Source organism: Pagrus major, chromosome 19, assembly GCF_040436345.1.
Source record: "Pagrus major chromosome 19, Pma_NU_1.0".
Classification (NCBI taxonomy): Eukaryota; Metazoa; Chordata; class Actinopteri; order Spariformes; family Sparidae; genus Pagrus; species Pagrus major.
Genome location: NC_133233.1, coordinates 10,193,092 through 10,214,200, shown reverse-complemented (window position 1 = coordinate 10,214,200; position 21,109 = coordinate 10,193,092). Strand labels below are relative to the sequence as shown.

Genomic DNA, 21,109 nt, shown 5'->3' with positions numbered 1-21,109 from the left:
AGTTGGTCAACTTCCTGTTTTTGTTCCACACGTCAATTCATATTGACGATGATGTCATATTGAGTATGTGGTGTGTTTGTACTTGAATTTTGTGTATGCAAGAAGAATTTATAATTATACGGCGTCAGCTTACTGCACATACTCAGGTGCCCCAAAAATGCATTGCATCTCTTTAGACTATCCGATGGCAAACTACAAAGCAGAAAAGTTCAAGCACCACACTTCACTTCTGACAATATTTCACATGAGCTGTGTAGATTTCAAATATGGGCAGTTTCATGAAAATGATATTGAATGGAAGTTCCACAAGTGCTTGTGTCCTGTGCTTGACCAGACGTCTTGCACAAAAAAATCAGAAACTGGCTGTGCTCCATCTGTAGCTCCATATTTCAGTTGGAAATAAGGTAGATAGTCATACCTTAAGTAATTTAAATTTAACAGTAAATGTTGAAGTTGTCCGAGGTACTAAACTTGCTTGACTGTTATTGGACAACAGAGAAAAAATGGGCGGGACCTATAAAGGGTAAATTGAAGTGATCACATTGCGCATGTGAGGCATTGAAGTACGCCTGTATAGTTAACTTGCTATTTACGTCCGTAAAACAATGATTCATTAATGAAACACCAATATGACACACATTGATTCATACCACACTTTATTCTGTTTGTTAAAGCAAGGGGAACAGTCTGTATTTAATGGAAGCGATAACATTCTGACATAACTCTTCTGTCTTCACTCACATATTTAGCATGCATATCGTGTAATTGCAAATAATTGAATAAAATACGGATTTCTCAGGGTTTGAACATTGTTGGAAACATGAGTGCACACCACAACCAAATATACAACATAGGTCTAGTCACTTGTAGACATTGTAGTGCGAAAATGTTAAATGTTGTAACACTAGTCTTGAAATAGGTCTTTTATATTGTAGCTACAACAGATATGTCCCTCTCCTGGTTGAATCACAATGCTCTATAAGCATGGATGGATTACTGAACAGGCCAACTGGGCAAAAGTGAGATGCAAAATGACCAAAACAATTAAAAAGAGATTGTGGCTCCTGCTCTTATAGGAGGCCCATTGTATAATCCATTCAGGACGTACAGGTCTGCTTACTCAGGGGAGCAGAACCGGCCAGCAAAGAGAATGCTCTTGGTGTCGTTATGTCGAATGAAGAAGAGAAAGGGGTGGTCTGCTTTGAAGATGGGAGTAGGTATAAAGCTTAAGGCTATCATGACGGGAGCAGTGGCAGCAGCAGCCTCAGTTCCCTCCTCGTTGACCTCCACGAAGGCCTTGTGGACGACTTTCGTCAGGGACAGGTCGTTGGTGGTAGACATTCCTGTCAGCAGAGAGGAGAGAGTCTGTTGCTTTTCCACGCACAGTAAATACATACTGCAGACTACATGAGTGGTTTCAATTTACATCATGCTTGTTTTGCAAACTTTGTTTTTGGTAGATTAATCATTTTAATTTTTGTTTGCCAGGTGATGGATAATGTTTTTATATGAGTGTCTTTTCACTGCACTTCTCTAATCTATTCTTAGATTGTCAACAGATGATGTTTGGATTTCCATAAGGTAAGTGGAGGTCTCTTAATCGTCTCATTGTGCTCTTGAAATAATTATTTAGCAGATACTTATGACACATGTCTCACCAGAGAAGTCACTCATTGCAGGATTAAAAGCATCCACCATGCCCATGCTGATCAGGACACCGTTTAGGTCATACTTCTCCTCCATCTTGAATCGAGGCAGGCTCACCTCCACCTCCTCTTCATGCATCTTTTCTGTCCATTCCATAAATTTCTCATAGGTCAGCGCCTTCTCCAGCTAGTGTGGATACAATTTCAATTATTAGTCTGTCTCTTAAAAATTGTGCATTTGTTTACTGTGTGTGTATATTTGTTCTACCTTCTCCAAGCCTGTGGTGTCATCCTCTATCTCGTTAGGCAAGAAGATGAGCATGCTGAGGTCGTTCCCTTTGTAGGGCATCTCTAGGATCTGTCCAGAAACATTCTGTTTTTATTTTTATTTCATTTAAAAAGTAAACACCAATCTGAAAAAGTCCCTGCTTTTATGAGTTTAATAGTTACGGCTTTGGAAATTATCCTTAAAACCATAAGCCTGATGGTTTGACTCCTCACCAAAATGCGGCCAGTAGTTCTTTGGGTTAATCTGTCAACCATTTTTCATTTAAAGCTCTTCACAAAATATTCAAATATCAAATCTCATGGCAGACAAACATGGACATACCTTACAGTTGACCTCAGGAACATTGTTGAAACGGAATTCACTTGTCTGTCTCATCATCTTCACCGGCTTTGCGTCATTCTAACCAAAACAGCAAAAAGAACGAGCACTTTTCTTGGAGTCATTCATTCCCTCAGAAATGACACTCTCTAAACAGCATGTATGGCCTTCTGCTTAATTCCATCATTATAGGTCCGACTTATGATATTATACACATATCATAGTTGTGAGCTGAATTAATCAGCACATTCATAGTTTCATATCACTAGATAGCCATTAATGGACACATGATTAAGCTAGTGATGTTCACTGCGGGGGGGACTGGGGTCCTGTTCCACTGTATATGGAAAATGGAAATTTTCCCAAACAGATATTTATATCGCCCAGTCTTTAAATGCATCTGAGGGCTAAAAGAAAAGAAGTCAGTCATTTCCTGTCTTACTCTTGTCCTTTAGCAACCACTTTAATTAACTTGTACTGTCCTCAAAGTGGACTTTCCCAGTTTGGTGCAGTTTGCACACCAATGGTTTTATTTCTACATGATGCTGTGAAGCTGCAGCAGATTGAATTACAAACATGATGCGTCTTTATGACAAGTATCACTTTCAAGCTGTACATTTAGACCTAGCTGAATCAACAGGTCTACTATCAGAGTGCCAGCTACAGAATTACAGACCTCATGTAAACTGTGCACTATCAAGCAAAATCATTTCAATAACCCAGAATGCTGCTTTTGTTCCTGTGTTTCTTCGTTCAGTGCTGTCTTTGTGCTGTGTTACCTTGTTGATTCGGAACTTAGCATCCTCAGTAACTTCCTCCTTGAACTGTTTGGCCCAGTTGCCTTTGAAGTAGATGGCATTGACGAGTACCAGCTTGGTCATGTTATCCACAACACCCTGGGCCAACAAGTCCTTGATTTTATCTGGTGAACAGTAATGAGCAAAACCACCATCATCAACAGGTTCTAGCAACGTTTTCATCAAAAATTCAGTAAATATTTGGTATCTTATTCTCTTACAAATACTAGAAGTTGTAGTTGCTTGATATAGGATAGAAATTAAACTGGGAAACTAAACATATAGAAAACAATGTAACGCTTGTGACTTAAAGTATGTAACCTGATTGCAACATGTGAAAAGAGATTAACAAAGGACCAAGGACTGGTCCCTGAGGATTCACAGAGGCTGGGGAGGATTTCAGTACACAAATGGCAATGCCCTTTTTGTCTGCTGGATGAAGAAACAAACAGTCTCTACCAGTAAACTTGATGTTTGAGACACTGGAAATAACCAAATAATCAATAGCACCAAGGCTGCAGTGAACTCTGAAACAGCTTAAGGAGAAGGGTCAGTACTTTGAGAGAAAGGAACTTTAGAATAACATAGAATTAGGTACAGTACTATGGCAGACACAAGGGCTCCACTGATATAATTTTTTTCATGGAGAAGGCTTGACTACAGTAGGGCTGCGCAATACACATTTCAGCATCGACATCTCATCTCATGTGCGTATGCGCAATAGTCACATTGCAGGATGTGCAATGTCAAGAAAGGGAAATTTACTTTAACAAGTCATGCTTCAACTTTTGCTGCTGCTACAAAACAAAATTAGTCAAATGGTCATTTCCGACTACTAATGTATAAGAGAAGTCTGTCTGACATTAGATAACTTCTGTATCCAAGAACGGCAACCATCCTCCAGGGCTGAGTACCCAGAACTGCAGCTCCTCAAATGTTCACTTGAGGCTGGCTCCAAATGCGAGTCAATCCCTGAAATAGTCCACGTTAAAATGCCTAACTTTACAGCAGAAATAAGCAAGTTTACAGCCTGTTACAAAAAACGGTTTTGGTCTGTATACCTAATCTATCTCTTCATGGCAACTGTACGGGGGGATAATTCTTATATCATTCACTCATTTAATATCATCAAGGCTTGAAGCCTTAGTAATTAGAGGCGTGGCCTTTTTGAGTGACAGGATTGATAAGCCAAGCCGCCGTCCGCGTCCCACTGGACATCTCACGACTGCGGCCAACCTGTAACAAGCACCCGTCTCCCCCTCAAACAAGTGTGTTGCAAATCAATACTCAACTCATGTCTGTGCAGGAAATCTGAGAGAAAGATGTTTGTAGCTTATGACTGAATCTCTTTAGTTTCTCTCTTCCTGTTTATACTTTTAAACATTTGCTGTGTTTTTCTGTTTCATCATGTTCGCTTTTTGCTGTTTCGGGAGTCATGCTTAGTCATGAGGCGAAATTTGCTAATCTTTATGTGTGAACACAGCTTTGTTAGTATTAGTTAGCTTGTTAGCTTCCAGCTAGGTAGGCTTGTTTAATTAATAGGCTTGCTTCAGCTCCACCCACACTCCACCTCTTTGATCATTTTTGATTAGCCATTTTTTATAAACCAGGACCTGCTTTGGTTGTTTGATGATTAGTAAATGTGAGATCTACCTTGCGTCTGCTTCTCCACCCAGCTATTGATGTTGACCCTGGCCGCCTCGGCTTTGGTTTTGAAGTCGACAGACTCCAGCTCAGCGCTGTAGTGCTTTCCGGTTTCTGCTAAGAAATCCTGGAATGATTAAACAGCACATTTAAATAGTCACACCACAACTAAATACCCACATTAACCAATACAGGGAGCGCACTCTTATACTACTCTCTCTCATTTTGAAATAAAGGCAGCATGAGTGGAGAGCTGAATGCGCTCATTCACTATGAGCTGATCATCTAACTGCCGACAGTTGGCTGGTTAAGCAATACATACATTCAATTTTTTGGGTTGGGTAACAAACTACAGGGCTGCAGTTCACTCCACTCTTGCACAACAGGTTAACACACACACACACACACACACACACACACACACACACACACACACACACCTTAACAAATTGGTAGGACTGCTCCCCATACAGCCTGTTGGCCACACTGAGGGAATACGGAGCATCTGCCTTGTTGAGATCACTCAGCAGTTTGGCAAACTTAGCATGGACATCATCTTGACTGTTCCGGGGTTTCAGGCACTGCAAACAGCCAGAAAAGACATGCGTATGATAAAAACACACTGAGCTACCTTGTGCTAAAGATAATAGACACCAAAAATCATCATTAACCCTGCTTCTCCATGGATACGCTCTGCTGAGGCAACTATTAATAGAAAACTGAACACTTTTTGCAACTTAACGGCTAAAACTGCTGACAGAGTTAATTAATACTCGGATATTGCTGCTGTCCTTTTATAAATACTACTCAATTTGGCAATGCTAATGTGCTCGCATGGAATGCTGTCTGGTATTAATGGATAAAACTGGATGATTTTGGTGTCACTGTGTCATTAGTTGCTGTAAAGAGACCAAAGGCCAAACCTGTGGAATCTGTGGCTTTTGGGTGACCTGCTGCATCATCTGCACTTGCTCTAGTCCAGGCTCTGTCGGTTGCTCTGTCTTAGTGAAGCCGAGGACCTGGGGTTGCAAACAACAGTTTCTGTTATGAATAGGCTCACTGTTAAGGCATGCATGTACCCACATGTTTACCTCAATACAACTCTCAGGATTACATTGTTTTGATAAGCACAAATTCAGAATCACTTGCAAGTAAAATTCTGTTGAAAGGCTTGACAACATCAAAACATTTACCACCACACTCATCCAAACTTGGAAGCCTCCAACTTCACATCTGGCTAGAAGGCAAATGTTGCTTCATCAACATCACATGACTTGACACATAGAAAAAAAATATGCCTTAGAGAATACAGTATTTTTCATCTTACCTGTAGTGCTATTCATCCATCTAGAGTGTTTTGGTGTGAGTTACAGAGTTTTGGAGATATCTGCTGCTGAGACGTCTTCTCTCAAATTTAATGGAACTAGATAGCAATCTGTCTATTTTCATAAATCATAACCTGGTTAATCCACAGACCTCAGTGTGAGCACATAGGTTGGTGGATGGATGCATTTCTGCTGACTTTACCTGAGGGAAATATATGGGGTTGTTACTAGGGGAAAACAACAGAAACTCAGATGATAGCACTCTGGAATATCTGATTCATTTCATTAATTTGAAATGTATACCATTTCGGGCCCTTGCAACCTCTCTCAATTAAACACTTACCAAGTGATGTAAACTAAGGCCTTGAGGGTTTGGTGCTTAAGGCGTTGGGGGGGGGGGGGGGGGGGGGGCCAGAGCGAAGGTGGCGAGCGAAGGTGGCGAACAAAGCCAGAGCGAAGGTGGCGTTGGCCTCAGATAGCGGGGTTGATGTTGCCATTTTGTCTAATACAAAAAAGGATGACAGTGCATTATTTAACACATGATAAACTGTAGCGTGTTTTATCTGATAAGTCTCCTGTTTAGACAAGACACACTGATTATGTGACATACAAATAACTCAAAGCCAATCTTGCTGACAAAAACAGCAATAACAACATGAGAAATGGATAAATAATCACAGAAGACATTCAGCATTGGATCATTGTGGGTTTATTTTTACAAAGTCTCCAATAAGACACTGCAATTCAAGGCTGGATTACAAAGCTGCTGAACAGGATACCTTTAGCACAAGGGTCCGGGCACAATAAGTCTCTAACATGCAACTTTCCAGAGAGATTATGTTGTATATACATATTTGATGTTGCGTAAGAGATTGTTGCTGATGAGGTTGAGGGGTAATGAGTTCCTCAATTAAAATCATGTCATTAATATGTTAATACTACTTTTTTTAACTGCTAAAAGTGATACATTGCTGTCACGTGTTCCCTCCCCAATACTATTGGGGACTAGGGATGAGGTGCTATTGAAAAAGATTAGCTAAGAGCAGCTCGTTATAAAGAAAACAATTTTCCCCTCAAAGTCATTTTTTCCCTGACGAATCAAAACTGATTCAGATTTAAACAAAAGTGAAATATCACCAGACTCAATACAACGTCCATCACTGGTTGACATGTTGTCATTGGAAACCGGGTGAAAAGGGGAGAAATCAAGAACTGCAAGTTGCATATTAAGCCTCTTTTCACATCATCATCATCAAAATCAATTATTAATCAAGTAACAGTACTTACTGAGAGACAGATACTCTTCTTCAAGTCACAAGTGACTCTGAAAAATCAACAGAAGGAAGCCTTCCGTTCTGAGCAACCTCTTATAAAAGACTGACACACCCAATATCACAAAGGTCTTGTGCAACTTGAGAAAAGTGCCCCGAAATATCAGACAGTCAAAGACACACCCAACCATGGTAAAGTCATTTGTCTTGCCTCTACTATTGAGTAATTCAGCTGGTAGGAGTTAAACTGGTAGGAGTTAAACAGCACCCATACTGCCAGCATTCACTGTGAGCTGCAATGGCATGGGGCTTCAAGCACAGGAGCTCAGGTGAGAAGAGCTTTAACATCATCAATAGCTCTCTGACAAAGATCTGATCAATGGAACATGAGGGGGAGAGGTTTCCCCAGGCCAGGTGATTAAATAGGGTTTGTCAGTTACCTTTAAAGAAATCAAGTTTACTTATAATCTTTGCAGCACTAACCACCACATAATCCTCCATCCGAGGGCAGGATAGCTGTCTTGCTAGTCTGTTTGGCTGGTAGATTTTGGCATTCACTTTTTTGGCAAGATTTTCCAACATTTATTTAACCTCCAACTGCTCTCGTTTCTCAGGGGAGGTTTGATAGAGAACTGCTTTATCGGGGCCGCATCTCCAACATCGACGTCGTGTTCCACCAGACGTGTCTGTGTAGCGCCAGTTGAAATTAATGAAGCTTTTACTGGTGGTGGTCTGAAGTATTTTATTCCTTTCAGCAATTCTTTATGACCAACAACAACAACAACAACAACAACAACAACAACAACAACAACGTAAGAGCTCAAATAAAAACAAATAAAAAGCCATTAGTCCATACATCTATAATTAGCGTGTGGCATCTTGTGGCAACTTAAATTTCAACACAAACATAAATGTACCATAAGCCTTTACCTTGTTGCCACTTTCAACCGGGCTAATAAATCACTCTTGTAGTTTAGTTCAACACCGTAGTTATTTTCCTTTATCCGTGAATTTCCGTGTCATGTTCGTTTACCTTTCTCTATCAATGTACCATCGATTAGATCCTGTTCCGTTTACCAACCCTTTCAAAATAAAATACACCAGTTTAACAGGAAGTGTCAAAATACAATATCTAAAATAATACATAGCCAACATGCACTATGTTGATGTCCTTTACAGTCTGTGAGCGACCAGCACATCCTCATCAGAAAAAAAACAAATAGGTTGACTGTGAAAGCAGGTCATCACGACCCTTATTCATTCTTCTTTTTTAGGTGGGGAGCTCTAATGGCTGTAGTTATTATTACGGCTGTGAAGGAGGAAGTGGGGGGCCTTTTGGAGACAACATGAAAATGCATTTTTCTGAGAATTTGAAGATGACCATGACAATGGAATTTTATATTTTCTAAGACTGTGGAGCAAATATTCAAATTTAGATTCAAAATCGAAAATGAAAATGCAGTATAGACAATGCAGCCTATAACATGCCTAGTAAGTTTTATTTAAGTTGCACTATAATGAAAATGCCATTTTCTCACAATTTGAAAAATGAAAATGAAAACAGCACATAAATCATTTTCAAAGACTTAAACTGCTGTAAAGTGGAAAATATTCAAATACAGTAAGTGAAACAGTGTCCCAGGTATACAGCAAATACATTCACATGTCACCACGCTCTTTTGAAGACACAAAAGGGAATGAAGATGCAATCTGTCAGCCCTCTCATCAAGGTGTGTGTAAGATTATGACATCACGTCTTTGACGTTGTCCGCTGACTTTCTGCCAGTTTGTTGCTATCGACAAAATTATGAATCACTCACTTGTTCTGACAAGACGAAATAAAGACATTTTAATGTAACCTGCAAGTCTTAGTTTTGATAAATTCAATTGTACATTGTTCTGAACGTGAAAAACTATTTTGTCTTGATGAGGCTTTTATTCCATTAGAAATATGAATCTAGCCTCATTATTCTCTATCCCAACAGTACAGTGATTAAAAAAACAAGAGTGCATTTCTCAGCATTAATTTTTAATGACATTAACTGTAATATTCTAAAAGTCATTACAAGAAACTATGCATGTAGGTGGTGAAAAAAAGGGTTCACTTGGATCATGTTGCTGTCTCTACATGCACATCTTCCACACCACACAGTCACACCACTCTTTCCCCTCAATGAGTTGCTGACCCTGCACCTGACAATACTACACAGCTGTTGTTTTAACTCCAGGTTGTCATTTTGCATTTTAAGTGTACATTATCATTTTAACAAAGTCTCCTATGGGTCTGGTCTCAGCACACCAGTTAATTGAAGTGGATGCATAATCATTGCACATATGAAGTGGGCCTGTATATTTAACCAGATGATTATTTATATAAATGAAACACCAATAGGACATAACAATGATTCATACCACACTCTTTATTCAGTTTGTTAAGGCAAGGACATAGTTTGAATTCAGTGGCAGTAGTAAACTCTGAACTCTTTTGTCTTCACTCTGTTTTTTGTGTGCATATAATGCAATTACAGTACAGATAATTGATCTTAGAATGGTGAGACTAAAATACTGTAGGTTCCATTATGTAGTGTCACACAGGTTTGGAAGAAGCTAAGGTGCTTCTATTATACATATATATATATATATATATATATATATATATATATATATATATATATATATATATATATATATATATATATATATATATATATATATATATGTGTGTATATATATGTATATATATGTATATATATATGTGTGTGTATATATATATACACATACATACACATACATATGTATATATATTTTTCTTTTTTTACTCAGTATCAATGGCAACCGTATCAATCTCAATCAATTATACATTCTTTCTGGATAAAGAGAAAAACATTTTAAACACTGTGATGGCCAAAAGATAGAGTTAACACAATATTTTGAGTCAAATACAGAAAAACACATACTTATTCATGACCAGCAAGAAATTTGTTGAATTTGAGATCAAATTTGTTATTGAGCACAAACACCTCTGCCATAAACAAACTGAGGGAAACAATTGCAATCACGGTTTAGTGATATATGAATGTGGGAATGTATAAAGTGTAAAGACAGAATAATGCATTCATGCAAAAGATTTGAAAAAGATTCAACCCCACTGTGAAAAAAAAATTAAATAAAAAAGTTAACCATAGTTTCCATTTAAACGCACTGTGTTCTATGTAATTTCTGCTACTAGGGTTCTCCCAATCAAAACAATAAAAAAAACTACATGTTTGTGCCCAGAGGCCCATTGTCTCATTATCTGTCCATGTCTACAAGATGTACAGTTTCGCTCACTCAGGGGAGCAGAATCGGCCAGCAAAGAGAATGCTCTTGGAGTCGTTATGTCGGATGAAGAAGAGGAAGGGGTGGTCTGCGATGAAGGTTTCAGTAATCCTTGCAGAGCGCACGGAAACGACAGCAGCAGTGGCAGCAGCAGCCTCAGTTCCCTCTTCGTTGACCTCCACGAAGGCCTTGTGGACAACTTTTGACAGGAACAGGTCGTTGGCAGAAGACATGCCTGTCAGCAGAGAGGAGAGAGAGTCCGTTGCTTTTCCATGCACACTAAAGACCTTTTTTGGGGATATTTTGAAGTTCTGATTACTTTCATTTTTGTCTTTCTGACAGTCCTGGTGATAGATAATGTTTTCATCTGAATGTCTTTTCACTGCACTTCTCTAATCTATTCTTAGATTGTTAACAGATGATATTTGAATTTCTGTAAGGTAAGTGGAGGTCTCCTAATCGTCTCAGTGTGCTCTTGAAATAATTATTCAGCATATACTTATGACACATGTCTCACCAGAGAAGTCACTCATTCCGACATTAAAAGCATCCACCATGCCCATGCTGATCAGGACATCGTTCAGGTCATACTTCTCCTCCATCTTGAATCGAGGCAGGCTCACCTCCACCTCATCTTTGATCATCATGTCTGGACTAGTCCACTCGTTAAATTTCTCATAGGTCAGCGCCTTCTCCAGCTAGTGTGGATACAATTTCAATTATTAGTCTGTCTCTTAAAAATTGTGCATTTGTTTACTGTGTGTGTATATTTGTCCTACCTTCTCCAAGCCTGTGGTATCATCCTCTATCTCGTTAGGCAGGAAGATGAGCATGCTGAGGTCGTTCCCTTTGTAGGGCATCTCTAGGATCTGTCCAGAAATATTCTGTTTTTATTTTTATTTCATTTAAAAAGTAATTCTTCAGTCATCATCAAAATAAAGTCTGCCTCCATGAGTTTAATAGTTGCAGCTTTGGGAAATTAGCTTAAAAACCATAAGCCTGATGGTTTTATCCCTTACAAAAATGGAACCAATAGTTCTTTGGATAAATCTGTCCACAAAATATTGAAATATCAAATTGCATGGCGGACAAACATGGACATACCTTACAGTTGAAAAACATGCACATACCTTACAGTTGACCTCAGGATTATCAATCTTCAAGAGACGATATTCACTTTTCTGTCTCATCATCTTCACCGGCTTCGTGTCATTCTAAAGACAACAGCAAACAGAACTTGCACTTCCTGAAACTGTTATGCATGCTTGGCTTTTTGAATAATTCTGTCACCATTTGTCAAACTTATGACATAGAATATACATCATAGTTCTGACCTGAATTAAAGGTCCAGTGTGTCGGATTTAGGAGGCTCTATTTGAATAATACAATTCTCACAATTGTGTTTTAATTCCTGCATAATCACCTGAACCTCAGAAGCAGTTGGCAAGGCCAATGGGTTCCAGTAAATCCTATACACTGGACCTTAAATCAGAATACTTATAGTTTTCTGTCTATAGGGAGCAATTAGAAACATTTTATTATTGCGACGGAAGCTTGATGCCTGACACATTTTGTGAAACATGCAAAACTGTTTCATCACAGGATCATTCCAGTAATATTCTGGGATCAAGTGTGCAAACACTCAGGGAGTACGTGGGTTCATGCCCAGTTAACAAATCCCCCTAGGGGTTTAAAGAAAACCAGTGAGCTCCCCTCAATATTTAGTGTTAGGCCCACTCCAAAACACACTGGATGGTCACTGCACTGACTCAACTTAAACTGCTTCATGTTGGATTACAAGTAAACCAGCAACAGTGAACACAATGGGCCCTATTTAAATGATCTATGTGCATTGTCTAAAGCGCATGTGTGTTAAGGCCGTGTCGAACTCCACTGCTATGTAAATGGCAGATAATCAGGATGTAAAGTAATGTGCAAGACGCTGTTGTAGTTAGACTCTTAAGTCTAACTGTCCTTATACTAAGTGGGCTTTCCAGGTTTGGTGTAGTTTGCACACCAATGGTTTCATTTCTACATGATGCTGTGAAGCTGCAGCAGATTGAATTACAAACACGATGCATCATAATGACAGGTATCACTTTCAAGCTGTACATTTACACCTAGTTGAATCAACAGGTCTACTATCAGAGTGCCAGCTACAGTATTACAGACCTCATGTAAACTGTGCACTATCATGCAAAATCATTTCATAAACCCAGAATGCTGCTTTTGTTCCTGTGTTTCTTCATTCAGTGCTGTCTTAGTGCTGTGTTACCTTGTTTATTCTAAACTGAGCATCCTCAGTTTTTTCCTCCTTGAACTGTTTGGCCCAGTTGCCTTTGAAGTAGATGGCATTGACGAGTACCAGCTTGGTCATGTCATCCACAACACCCTCAGCCAACAAGTCCTTGATTTTATCTGGTGAACAGTAATGAGCAAAACCACCATCATCAACAGGCTCTAGCAACGTTTTCATCCAAAATTCAGGAAAATGTGTTTTCTTATTCTCTTACAAATTCTAGTAATTGTAGTTGATTGATGTAGCATAGACATTAAACATGGAATATAACAAATAGAAAACAATGAAACACTTTCAGAGAAAGAGACATTTTAAAATAGAAGTTTTGCACTGATGCAAATTTTTCATGGGGTGGGGAATGCTTGGCTACAGACCCTAAATTTGGCTCCCAATCTATGTAATGTACTTATGAGTGCATGTTAATGTGAGATCTACCTTGTGTCTGCTTCTCGACCCAGCTATTGATGTTGACCCTGGCCGCCTCAGCATTGGCTTGGAAGTCAACAGATTCCAGCTCAGCGCTGTAGTGCTTTTTGGTTTCTGCTAAGAAATCCTGGAATGATAAACAGCACATTTTAAAAGGGGCTCGTTGTTACCATTTGTAGCAATTTACATGTATTAATCACTTTTTTATTGGCCATATGCTTGGCCAATAAAAAACGTGATGTGAAAAACAAGACCTTCCCCGTAGGTCTCAGTTACCTATACAAGCCTGAGGAGAATTTGTTAAAGTTGTTTAATGCATCTGGACAGTGGATTTCTTTGTTAAGGACTTGGTTGGACACACACACACCTTAACAAACTGGTAGGACTGCTCCCCATACAGCCTGTTGGCCACACTGAGGGTATAAGGAGCATCTGCCTTGTTGAGATCACCCAGCAGTTTGGCAAAATTTGCGTGGACATCATCTTGACCATTCTGGGATTTCAGGCACTGCAAACAGCCAGAGAAGACCAGCATGTTAGGTTATGTTTAATGGATCACTGACCTCGTGGTCATCTTACATTTAAAATGATGAGAATAGACACCAAAAAATTATTAACACTGAGGCTCCATGCTACACTTTTGCATACTGTGCTGTAGCTACCATTGATTAAATTAGGAAAACTAGATTTTTAGCAGCTTTTAAGCTTACAGTATGAAAACTGGGCCATATGACATGAACATTACATGACATGAAATAGAGGATTTTCGAAAATTACTTTTAGCAAGACCCCCCATGATGCTAGATTTTTCAAGAATTTAATTCCTCTTTATGAGATCCCAGATCCCTGCACTCACAACCCCAACTGGGCCAGCATGGTTACCTCTTCTACATACGTCACGTTGTAATGCGACACAGGCATGACTTTACATCATCATAAAGTGTCCTTCAGTTTACAAGAAGTAAAAGTGAACGCTCACACTAGTCATACAAACTGGACTTTGGGGGTCAAATGTGCTTGGGCATGGTACAGATTGCCTAGTGTGAGTGTGACCTATGTGTGAAATACTCTGGAACTAAACTCTCAGGTTTCCTCCTTAAATTACTCCATCAGCTCTAGTTATTAAACATTACTTTAATTTTGGCTTTGTTAGTACCCTGCGGAGATACCCTGGCAGTCTGGATGACTGCTGCATCCGCATTCGCATCTGCATCCGCGTCTCCATCTGCATCTGCATCGCCGCTTGCAACCCCGTCTGCGTCTGAGACTGGGACTGCATCTGCATCTGTTCTTCTTCAGCTTCTGTTGGTGGCTCTTTCTCAGTGAAGCAGAGGACCTGGGGTACAAACGATAGTTTCTTCTATTAATAGAATCACTGTTAAGTTCATTTTTGGAGTGTGTGTTTGTAAGGGCAGATTGATTTAGGCAACTGCACCCTCTGGTGACTGGCTGGAGAATGGTAACCGATCCTTAGCGTCATGTTGAAACACGCACCAAGGCATGCAATGACTTTAGGCATGACTCTTTGCTAGGATTATGCTATTTTGTTAACCCACAAAGTCAGAAGCACTTCTTAGAAAGGCTCTCAACGCCTACTTGGCAAAACATTTACTACCACACCTGACGCCTTCAATTTGTCTGACAGGCAACTGTTGCGCCATTGACATGCTGTGTCGTAGCTTGTGTTGGGAACAAAATTAGCCTTAACACACAAGGTGAAGCCAGCACTTTTCAGTTCCCATTGATTTCACTAAATACACTATATGCTTATTCTGAATTTGATGGCAGCAACTTGTTTCAAAGAAGTTGGGACATTGGCAACAAAAGACTGGGAAAGCTGTGGAATGCTAAAAAAACAAACTGTTTTGAACAGGATTATTGGTAACAGGTGATAGTATCTTGTCAAAAATGAACGATTTTTCAGTACATACTAATACTGAAGTGTTTGAAACTGATTAAACACAAATTTTCTGCAATATTGACCACCTGTATTTTCCCACTCTCTCCTCTCTCCCACAGTGAGTTGACAGACACACATTAGGTTTTTGCCAGTATAATGCATGATATACGGCCCACCTGGCCTAAGCATCGCAGAATTTTCTTCAAAGAAGACTTATTATGCTTTTTCTGTTTTTTTTTTTTCTTTTTCTTAAGTGTTTTATTCTTGTGAATGTAAAAGATCTCGAAAGTTAAAAAAGGTCAAACTCTGCAACAATTTTCAGGCATAACTTAACACAGAGGTTGTGTGCGCAACGTTAGCGAGTGTGCAGTCAAGAAAGACAAGTCAGTGAACTGACCTTGAAGGTGGATGAGCTGTCATTTGAGTGACAAGCTGCTTCAAACAAATGCACTAAAAAGTGCAGTATTTGCCCCTAAAATTGAACTGTTATGGAATTTAACTATTCTTTTTCCTGTAATCAGAGTTAGAGCAGAACAGTTTCCCATCGTTTTTGCTCACATTGTGACGCAGTATGAGTAATTAATGTGGGTGCAAGCCCTTTCTCCTGCCACACCTCACTCTGACAGACAGTGAAAATATTCCACTGAAATACTTAACAAAACCTGTGCACATGATGAGCAGAAACCTGAACCCACGGCTGTTTCTTGTTATTCTGACGCAATATTTTGGTGATAACATTGCATCACATTGATGAAACAGATCAAGTGACTGTGTGAGTGTGTGTGTGCCTGTATGAACACTTTGGTTTTAATGGGTGTGTTAGCACTGAGTAACTTTTGTACTGCTCATTTTTACTGTGTGTGTGTGTGTGTGTGTGTGTGTGTGTGTGTGTGTGAGAGAGAGAGAGAGAGAGAGAGAGAGTGAGTGAGTGTTATACCTCTGACATCTGGTTGGCTGTGTTTCCTCCAGTCCCCATCATCACCATTGCCAGAGCTGAAGAGATGCTAAAAGGAGAGAAGAAAACATTCCCGGTCTTGTCCTCCTCGCTCAACTTTTTCAACAAAACCAGAAGGAAGGAGGTGTTGGCCTTGGGTAGATCAGTTGTTGATGCCATTTTGTCTGATAGAAACAAAGGGGGGGAGAGCATAAATCACTAACTGTATGTTACATCCCTTTATTTAAAATTTGCGTTGATTGACTGCAAACATGAAAACCTCATTTATCTTGACTGAAAGGCATACTGTGCAGGATTTCTTGGTTGCTGTTTGTAAACAGTCCATTCAAAGTTGATTTTTGAGTACTATTTATTATTTCACTTATTTGGGTTGGCGAGCTATCAACCCAAAGTATCGGTGTTCTACCTGGGGACACTCAACAATCAGCTAACTTTTAAGAATCACCGACGCCCAGAAATGTCCAGAACACAGCAAAATAAAAGAAGAAAATGCAGGCAGAGGGCAGGGTCTCTATAGATACAGACACCATCACACACTTGTAGTGGGTCATAGCTGATGACTGAGAGGGATTGTTTTCCTGTGAGTCTAGCCATTACTTGCAGAAAAACCCTGCATTGTATAGCTTCTAGACTTTCTCAAAATTGGGTGGACACTGTCACTATTTCAGCATGCATCAGAAGTAACACTTCGTGGTACAACTCACTTTCTTACAGTATAATATCAATATGTGAATCTGGCACTTATCGACACTAAAGTGTAAGAAAATGGTGTTTACGCTGATATTTTGCAGAAAGTGTACTTCACAGTGACAGTGCTGATAGGTTGCAACACTGTTGATAGCACAGTTATCCCCAAAAGTATTGATCGATATCGCTACTTTATTTATTACAAAAAAAGGCTAACAGAGCATTATTCATCGCATTGTAAAAAGTAGAAGTGAGAATTTGTCTTCTCCTGCACTTTTTATGAGTGTGTGTATGAGAAACCCTAGCCTAAGGCCTCTGTATTTGCTAGTTGGTTGAATTTGCCAACTATTAAATAGAGCTTGGGTTTAAAATTGAAGCAGCTTGTGCAAACCTTAAGAATACTCTTCTCAGCAGTGACCTCAAACAACCCTATCCCTCCACAAATATGTGTAGACAAATCCCCATTTTGGAAACTTTGCAATCATTTTTTCACCCACCGATAAAACCAAATTGATTTAGATACTTTTGACAGAAGTGAAATGTCACCAAACTCAATACAATTTCCACCACTACTCAACCACTGCTGCATTTAAAAAAAACAGCTGAAAAGGGGATGAGCTGATGGCTGTTATCTTTTCACATCACTCTTATAATCAAAATCAAGGGACGATAAGGAAAATCTGATACTTACGGACGGATGGACACTCTTCTTCAAGTCACAAGTGAGCCTCAAATAATCAGCTAAAGGAAGATTCCTGTTCTGTTTGAGCCACCTCTGTGTTACTGAAAGACTCTGACACACCCAAGCTCACTCAGGTCTTGCCACAGCTTGAGAAAGTGTCTCGAACTCATTTCATCAGTGAAAGACACACCCACACACATCATGATTTAGTTATGCGTCTTATGGGTGTGCTTTCTTTGTGAGAGTCTGCAAACCACAGACACACCACATAAGGTTCAATAGGGTAAACTGATACAGAAAAGTACAGATAAACGGATGGATGGATGGATGGATGGATGGATGGATGGATGGATGGATGGATGGATGGATGGATAGATGGATGGACAAAGCAATCGTGTTCAGAAACATCAGTATAAGAAAAACATCAAGTAATTCAAATTTAGATGGGTTTAATAACACATTTTATCAAACACAAAGGATTGAACAGAGCTTATAAATTGCTGATATTGTGGCAGTACATCTGAGATGCTGACCACAGTTTCACATTATCTGCCATCAGTTTTTCAGTGCAACAGTGTCTTCAATTTCAAATGTGATCCTTTGACACACATCATTTGGTCCATTGTTGGTCTAGTGAGGAATATAAAAAATGTAAGGCTTGCTTCCACCTGAATGCTATTTTTTGTGGTCTACTGCTAACAGAAGAATCTGACTCTTCCTCTTCCTGTAACCTGAACTACCACAGAACAGATTCCCACCTTTCTTACTGACGCTAGGAGACAGAATAAATAAACAATGCATGTGCAGGCGCTTTCTTCCTGCCACACCTAAATCTGCCAGACAGTTCAGTTGAAGTTTTCCTAACACCTCATACTAAATAAAAAATGTGCTCATGGCGAACAGGACCCATGCTTTTTTCTTCTTCTTCTGAAGCACTAATATGGTGACAACATTTTAGCAGAATAATGAGCCAGATCAACCTAAGTATTTTGATCAGGTACAGTACTTGGGTGAATTTTCATACCATAGATACTTTTCACTGCCAGAATTTACTTAAGACAGAACTGAATCGCTCAAATTTTGGCTTTGCTGCTCAACTGTGCTGATCATTTTTGTGGTCTAAGAGAAGAATTTAAAGCTGGGATTTGTAAGACTGTAGAAGCCAGCAAATTTTTTCATTTTGAAAGTGTCTAACCAATAAAAACCCCATGTACTTCCTTCAAAGCCACTCCTCCAAAACACATGAGCGTTCACTGCCTGACCACACAGACTGTCCTGTAGCTCTCACTGGTGTGTGCCCAACAGGGAGATGTATTAGTGGCTAGTTCACGATATTCAACAGGCTCTCTTAGATTTTTAGACTAATAAATACATAAACGAACAACTATGTTAAATGCCGAAATGCAACGGTCATGTAACACAAGCAAAATAGCCATCATGAATGTACCTCAGTCTGAAAAGGCTACCCAGCATGTCAGTTATTCTGCTGTTCAGGGGCTGTGTGCTTTGTGGTACTCGGTTAGCAGCTGAACAACAGTCTGGTACTGCCTCCACTGCTCACTTGTTTTTTGGGTCAGGGCCTGTGTGCTTTGTGCGGCTGAGTTAGCAATCTGCCGAAGAGCAGGCTCTGTGAGCGCAGCACATTGTTGTCATCGCTAACCATATCCAACTCCCTCGCGCCTCAGTCACATATTAGAAAACACCTAACATTATCATAATGAATGCAAACAACAAGCATGGCTATTGTTAATACTTGCCACTGTCAAGCTAGTATGTTAGTAACAGAAATTGTGGCTGCACTTTCTCTGCCATTCTTGTGACGCTTGCTCGCTAATAGCTCGAGCAATACATCTGCCCCGTGTGTGCAGGCTGGCAGGTATGAAGCAATGTTACGTAGACAGGTAGCTTTTCATGCAGGCCGAATAAGAAGATCAGATGGGCTTATTAGAGGCCTGAAACAGCCACAGTTGGATTTTTTTTCTTTTTTTGTCAGGGCATTTGATTTATTGATTGCTGTCAGGCTGTTTTTTCAACTAAACTTACAAAAACACTAAAAATAACGTACCAACCCTAGCTTTGAAATACTTAATAAAACCAGTGCACATGACAAACAGAAACCTGAAACCACACCTGTTTCTTGTGATTCTAATCCATTGATACAGTGATGAAAAAACACAATGAATCATCACACTTTGGTCCAAGTGTGTGTGTTAACATGAGAACCGTAATTTTTCCACTGTTCATTTTTACAGTGTGTGTGTGTGTGTGTGTGTGTGTGTGTGTGTATGTGTGTGTGTGTGTGTGTGTGTGTGTGTGTGTGTGTGTGATGTACCTCTAACATCTGGTTGCGTTGCTTTTGGCCCTCAGCATCACCATAGCCACGGCTGAAGAGATGCCAAAAGGAGAGAAGAAGGTAGACCTATGCTTCTCGCTCAGCTTTTTGAACAAAGCCAGAGAGAAGGTGGTGTTGGCCTTGGATGGAAGGGTTGATGTCACCATTTTGTCCAATACAAAAAAGGGATAACAGTGCATAATTCAAGACATTATACAGGCACATCCTTTTATCTGAGAAGTTGCACTCTCTCATTTGGAGATTCCTTGACTATCTGACACATAAAAAGCTTTTAAAACTCCTAAAAAGTAAAAATGGGTAGTGATCAGTCTCATTCAGCCACAGTGGAGGTAAGAATATTTTTTCTTCTGCATTCTTGCATCTTTGCATCCTCTCTGATGATGTTCAAGGACCATAAGATTGTTTCAAAGAAGCTGAATGAAAATGATGTTTGCCTCTTGGTTTAAGGTTTCAGGTGCTGAGGTGCAACAGTTTCTTCATGACACAAGTGCAACATGACAAACCATTCAAAGAGGCAATAACAATTTGCAAGAAAATAGTTATTATAAAAGAAGATATTTAAGGGAAATTTTCAAATATGTTCCTTTGTCATGTAATGTCCATCCCCTAATTCCTTGTGGGTCTAGTGAGGACTTTAAAATATAGCTAAGGCTTGCACCAGCCCTACGGAAGCCCTAAAGGGCCATGCATTCATACATTTTATTTCCTCCGTTTTCCAGTGATAACGAGTTAATTTCATTTGTTTTCTCGAGATCTTGAGTTATTATCTCGAAATAACAACTGCCGTTTTCCCGAGATAACGGGATAATTTTCTCGAGATCTCGAGATAGCGAAACTTTGTTTTCCTGAGATAACGATATAATTCATTTCTTGAGATCTTGAGAAAACACAACAATAGTGTAGTATATTAAATCATTGCAGGAAACATCATTCAGTGTAGCAATGTCAGAGGAGCAGGAGCATATCGATCACCGCGTCACATATCTTTTCAATCGAGGCCTGACACAGGCTGAAAAAGCATTATGCCTTGCTATTACAGATAATATACACATTAGTGTGCGTAATCTAAAAAGACGGTTAGCAAAGCTTCAGCTATATCGGCGGCACAATCTAAGTGAGCCTGATGTCGTTATCTCGTGAAAATGGAGGAAATAAAATTTATGAATGCATGGCCCTTTAGGGCTTCCGTACTAAAGGGC

General features: G+C 39.6%; 2 protein-coding genes and 1 long non-coding RNA gene across 4 annotated transcripts; all 3 read right to left on the bottom strand.

The window, feature by feature from the left end:
- Positions 1-639: 639 nt before the first annotated feature.
- LOC141014715 (leukocyte elastase inhibitor-like) lies at positions 640-5,781 on the bottom strand. The gene is made up of 8 exons (XM_073488613.1): positions 5,618-5,781; positions 5,135-5,275; positions 4,704-4,821; positions 3,033-3,175; positions 2,257-2,334; positions 1,915-2,004; positions 1,659-1,833; positions 640-1,343 (listed from the first exon to the last, which is right to left on the bottom strand). The coding sequence occupies exons 1-8, from the start codon at positions 5,777-5,779 to the stop codon at positions 1,117-1,119; spliced, it is 1,134 nt and encodes a 377-aa protein (XP_073344714.1). The 5' UTR covers positions 5,780-5,781; the 3' UTR covers positions 640-1,116.
- Positions 5,782-6,459: 678 nt separating this feature from the next.
- On the bottom strand, positions 6,460-8,349 carry LOC141014716 (uncharacterized). The gene is made up of 2 exons (XR_012180511.1): positions 8,221-8,349; positions 6,460-6,521 (listed from the first exon to the last, which is right to left on the bottom strand). It is a non-coding gene; the product is annotated as an uncharacterized lncRNA (long non-coding RNA).
- A 1,756-nt stretch (positions 8,350-10,105) lies between these two features.
- LOC141014714 (leukocyte elastase inhibitor-like) lies at positions 10,106-20,001 on the bottom strand. Of its 2 annotated transcripts, XM_073488612.1 has the most exons (10): positions 19,890-20,001; positions 16,171-16,352; positions 14,490-14,669; positions 13,701-13,841; positions 13,343-13,460; positions 12,884-13,026; positions 11,739-11,822; positions 11,388-11,477; positions 11,126-11,306; positions 10,106-10,843 (listed from the first exon to the last, which is right to left on the bottom strand). In XM_073488612.1, the coding sequence occupies exons 2-10, from the start codon at positions 16,345-16,347 to the stop codon at positions 10,617-10,619; spliced, it is 1,341 nt and encodes a 446-aa protein (XP_073344713.1). In that variant the 5' UTR covers positions 16,348-16,352; positions 19,890-20,001; the 3' UTR covers positions 10,106-10,616. The 2 variants fall into 2 exon arrangements, with proteins under 2 accessions (XP_073344713.1, XP_073344712.1); XM_073488611.1 differs by lacking the exon at positions 19,890-20,001 and having other exon boundaries at positions 16,171-16,517.
- Positions 20,002-21,109: the final 1,108 nt, after the last annotated feature.